We start from the raw sequence: 5,556 nt of genomic DNA, 5'->3' as shown, positions 1-5,556 counted from the left end.
CTACTGTAGCCTCGGACCGACCAAAGCTTTGTGAGTGGATTTGGTAGACGGAAACTGAAAGAAGCCCGTCGTATATATGTATATATATATATGTATGTGTGTGTCTATGTTTGTGCTTCTGTGTTTGTCCCCCCCCAACATCGCTTGACAACCGATGGTGGTGTGTTTACGTCCCCGTAACTTAGCGGTTCAGCAAAAGTGACCGATAGAATAAGTACTAGGCATCCAAAGAATAAGTCCTGGGGTTGATTTTCTCGACTAAAAGCGGTGCTCCAGCATGGCCGCAGTTAAATGACTGAAACAAGTAAAAAGAGTAAAGAGGATATATATTTTCATTTTTTATTTTATTTCTTATTTCATCTAGTTTCACATTTTACTTCAGGAATTGACATTTGGTGCATGAGAGAGTTGGATGCAGCTGCTCTTCTCTGCACCTCCTGCACCTCTACGCCTCTGCACCTCCTGCACCTCTGCACCTCTGCACCTCTGCACCGCTCACTATTTGTGTGTCATTGGAGGTGGCCCCATTGGCTACTACCACCTGACTTCTATCCTTCAGAAAGTCATGAAGCCATTCTCCCAATTTTCCAACTATGCCGAGATCACGCAGTTTGTGACATATCATTCCATGATCGACTCTACCAAAGGCCTTTGCAAAGTCGAGATATATCACTTCCACATTTGAGTGGTTAAGTAGCTGTTTCATCACCCAGTCATAACGTTGTAAGAGCTGAGTCAGGCAGCTTCTTCCTGGTCGGAAACCATATTGAGTGTCAAGCAGCAAGTCATTTTCTTCAAGGAAGGCGATTAGTTTTCTCCTGACTATTCGTTCCATGACCTTGCTGATGTGCGAGGTCATAGAGATAGGTCTGTAGTTCTTGGCCTCCGCTCTGCTACCTCCTTTATGAATATGGCATATTTTACCCTTCTTCAGTTTTCTTGGGAGTTTGCCAGATGCACGGAAGCTCTGAAAAAGGGACTGCAGTGGTCTTGCTAGGACTCGTTTACATACTTTTAGAAGGATTGCTGGGAATCCATCAGGGCCAGTAGCTGAGTTTGGGTTCATTTCATCTATAGCCCTTATTACATCGTCTTCCTTTTTATATTGATGTAATCGATCATCATTGCCTCTGCTTTTATATCTGCAGTGGTAAAAAAAAGTCAGTTGGATTGCTGACTTGAAAGTGCCCTAGGGATGGAGTGAAAACACTTTTGAATTGCTCATTTAGTATTTCACTTATCATCCTTGGGAATGCACCATCTTTTTCAAAGAGTGACTCTATTCTGCAGTGCACTGAAGCTGTTTCTTTGACAAACTTGTAGAAAGCTCTAGGGCTAGATTTTATATTGTCTATAGCCCAGGCTTCTTTGTCTGCTCTTTCTTTTTCGTGGGAGAGTTGCAGATTTTTTTCAATCTCCAGCAGTTGTATTTTCATGCGGGACTTTTCACTGCTTTCAATCTGTTTGTTTAGGCGATTTGAAACTTTTGTCCGCCGTCTCATAAGAATTTTCCTCTCTTTGAGGATTTTGTTCTTGTGTACAGTGGCCTTTTTCTCCGGGACACATTTGTAGCATATGGCTTGCATTACAGACATGAATTATTTAAGTTTCATGTCGATGTCCGGTGAAGAGAGACATTTAGGCCAGTTTTGTTTGAGGATCTCTTTCTCGATTTGTTTCCAGTTTGCCTTATGGAAGTTCAAATTGGAAAGATTCTGAGAGTTTCTTGTAGGCTGCATATCCATGGTTTCCTTTGGTCCATACATGGTCAGCTCTACCATGTTGTAATCCGAGAGTAGCGTCGGTGTCACTTTCACATTATGGATGAGATCCATATTATTTGTGAAGCAGAGATCCAGTATGTTACCTGCCCTGGTTGGTTGGAGTACTATTTGTTCCATGTACAAAGTGTTGGTGAGGTTTAGGAGGGACTTCACCTATCCTTGTTCGTATCGCGTCATTCCTGGGAGAGAAAGGCCCTTGGGCCATCTGACATTGGGCAGATTGAAGTCTCCCATAAGAAGTACACTTATGTGTTGTTCTAATGTGACTAGAACTTCTATTTTTGTAAGGCAGTCTTCAAACTTGCCTACATATTTGGAGCATCTGGAGGGCGATATGTAGCACATATAACTACATTGAGTTGTCTTATATGTACAATTAGTGTGTCACATACTGAATTTGAGTGTGACAAAAGGACCTGGTGTGTGAGGTCTTCACGGATGTACATAGCAACTCCACCATGACTCCTTTCTTTCCTGTCGGTCCGTAATACAACATACTGTAGTATGCGTATTTCTGCATTTCCTATATCTGGTTTCAGGTGTGTTTCCGTAAGTGCTATGCATAAGGCTTGATTGCAAGCAACACGCGATGTATATATGTTAACTATCATACATAAATAACTATTTTAATTCAATACTCCTTCATGTGCATACGCAGAATTCTTGGAAATATATCGTGTTTTAGTTATTGCCTGTTATAATTCTACTTGTATTTATTCCGAGTCTTGTTTATAAGTTTGTAAATTTTACAAATTTTTAACATCTATGTTTATATACTGTGTAATATCTTTTACTCTTTCCTTATTTGTATAACATTTCATAGCACTCCCCTGCTGAACGAACACGGCATTTTATTGCTGAACGGACACGGCATTTTATTGTATTTATTCGAGTCCTCATTGGAAATAGGCTGACTACTACTACTACTACTACTACTACTGATGTTTCTATATAGGCGCAAGCGTGGATATTTCTTTCCCAACAACATAGTTGCAGGTTCAGTTTCACTGCGTGGTACCTCAGGGAAGCGTTTTCTACTATAGCTCCCGGCTGACTAAAGCCTTGTGTGAATTTAGTAGACGAAAACTGGAAGAAGCCCATCGTGTATGCATATATATGCGAGTGTGTGTGTATGTGTGTGTGTGCGTGTGTGTGTTTATGTATGTTTGTGTGTGTATTTGTCTTTGTGTTTTGTGCATGTCCGCTATTACCACTTGACAACCCGTGCTGGGTTTTTTACGTTCTTGTAACTTAGCATTTAGCCCAAGAGATCGACAGAATAAGTACTAGGCTTTAAAAAATATATGTACAAGGGTCTTTTCGTTCGACTAAAATTTTTCAAAACGTTACTCCATCATGGCAGAAATCTGATAACTGAAACAAGTAAAAGATAGAATGTTTGGAGAATTACTGGTACTAATGCGAAGGAAGGCGCCTCTGCGCAGCCATTCGGTCTGCTAGAAATAACCACCAAAATATTCTTCAACTTACATACTATCGTCTTAAAAGAGGGAAAAAAAAGACACTAAACCATTTAGTCATAGAAGCCCTTAAAATTGAAGAATGGGTCACGGTTGGAAGGCTTTTGATCATAGCTCTGCTCCATCAGGATAGACCTAGAACTAATCATAACAATACAGAAGTGCAGAAGACACGCAAGCACACACACACACACACACACACTACCACACACACACGCACACACACTACCACACACACACGCACACACACTACCACACACACACACACTACCATACACACACACACACACACACACACACACACGCACAAACACACACAAATACACACATCTTAATGAAAGAATAAAGAGTAAAGTATTTTTTCCTCTTTTTCTTCTGTATCATTGTATCGTTGATGACAACAAAATATCACTTACCTCATAGGCTTCGAGCTCTCGATCAGTAAAGCAACTACTACTCTGTCCCATGATCAGAAGCCGTTTAAGCGGTAACACATTTAAAGCCCAGCATAGATTCTAACTCAAGATGGCTACCCAACAGAACGCTCTATTACGTGGCAGACGTTCTCTTATACGTATTATTGATTGGTAAAGATAGTTGTCATACTTTTCTTTTTTCTACTTTGATTTGCTTGTTTTTTTTTTATGTATTTCTTTATCTTCGATCTTCAAAATGTAACAGCTGTTCAGAATCACTGTCATAGATAGGAAGTTTGCTGTACTGTAGATAACAATGAAATGTTTAAGTAGTTGTAGATGAATATCATGAACGCAACTACAGGAAGATTGTTGTTGTTGGCACTCCGTCGCTTATGATGTGGAGGGTTCCAGTTGATCCGATCAACGGAACAGCCTGCTCGTGAAATTAGCGTGCAAGTGGCTGAGCACTCCACAGACACGTGTACCTTTAACGTAGTTCTCGGGGATATTCAGCGTGACACAGTGTGACAAGGTTGACCCCTTGAGTTACAGGCACAACAGAAACAGGAAGTAAGAGTGAGAGAAAGTTGTGGTGAAAGAGTACAGCAGGGTTCGCCACCATCCCCTGCCGGAGTCTCGTGGAGTTTTAGGTGTTTCCGCCCAATAAACACTCACAACGTCCGGTCTGCGAATCGAAACCGCGATCCTATGACCGCGAGTCCGCTGCCCTAACCACTGGGCCATTGCGCCTCCACACAGGAAGTTAAACTAATAGGAATAACGACTGCAGCAACGACCAATGACAACAATAACGACATGAATTTCCTTAAGGTAGAAAATAAATTCCCGGATTTATAAAGAGAGGATGGCCATACCTTAGAAAAGAAAAAAAAACATTAAATAACTTGGAATGTTGTCTATGCCCTTCCTCAGAATATTAGTGACACGCTTTAACACGGTTGTTTGCTTAAAATGGTCATTTTTTTCAAGCACATTGTTCTGTGTTTGCGCCAAATGCACTATATCTTGGGCAAATTGTTTTCTGATATAGCTTCTGAGAGGGTAATTCTTTGTGAACAGAATTTCATACACGATAACTGTTTGAAAATCACATACACACACACACACACAAAGATATATACATATGTATGTGTGTGTGACTGCGTGAATATGTGTGAATGAGTGTGTGTGTGTGTGTGTGTGTGTGTGTGTGTGTGTGTGTGTGTGTGTGTGTGCGTGTGTGTGTGTGTGTGTGCGTCTCTGTTGTGTGTGATACTTAACAGATACATCACAGATAACCAAATAACTGTGGTATTCGTTCCGAGATAATGTATCCTATAGATGCAGCAGAAAGAAAGCGTCCAGCAGCGGTGGTGGTATTGCGAGATGAATATTTCTGCCTCCGGGTTTTGTTTTATAGCAAGTACCCTCTGGAAATTGCATGCTAAGATAAAATACGTCACCGCTGGTATAGATAAAAGAAATAATTGAAAAAGCACTTATGTTACAACAAACTGACCAACTGAATAAAAACTTCTTATATGCAACAGAAACATTACGTAAAGCCAAGTAATTCAGTATTCATCTTATATCGCTTATAGACGTACAGTGTTAAATACGGCAAAAATATATCAGTAGTAGGCGAAAATCGTCCAGCAGCGTTAGTGTTATTGCTAGGTATGCATTTCTGCTTCTTTGGGCAATGTTAGTAATGTAACCACATGTGAGTCGTTGGTGATTTTCCTTCTTCTCCTTTTGACTTTCCCCTTTCTCCTTTCGGACTGAGAGCCATGCTCGAAACGTTTGAATCTCTCTCCTTTCACCAAGCGTCAGACTAATATAATTCTTGTGCAAAGGAAGAAAGGAAGAAAG

General features: G+C 40.7%; 1 protein-coding gene across 1 annotated transcript in view; it reads right to left on the bottom strand.

Moving 5' to 3' along the window:
- LOC106867493 (calcium and integrin-binding protein 1) overlaps window positions 1-3,922 on the bottom strand; it is a 76,262-nt gene extending 72,340 nt beyond the window's left edge. Inside the window, exon 1 of the mRNA XM_014912378.2 lies at window positions 3,682-3,922. Within this exon, the coding sequence (XP_014767864.1) occupies window positions 3,682-3,732 (51 nt within the window). The 5' untranslated portion in view covers window positions 3,733-3,922. The remainder of the gene's footprint in view (window positions 1-3,681) is intronic.
- Window positions 3,923-5,556: the final 1,634 nt, after the last annotated feature.

The sequence above is a fragment of the Octopus bimaculoides genome, chromosome 8, assembly GCF_001194135.2.
Source record: "Octopus bimaculoides isolate UCB-OBI-ISO-001 chromosome 8, ASM119413v2, whole genome shotgun sequence".
Taxonomy (NCBI): domain Eukaryota; kingdom Metazoa; phylum Mollusca; class Cephalopoda; order Octopoda; family Octopodidae; genus Octopus; species Octopus bimaculoides.
This window is presented reverse-complemented; position numbering and strand designations above follow the sequence as displayed.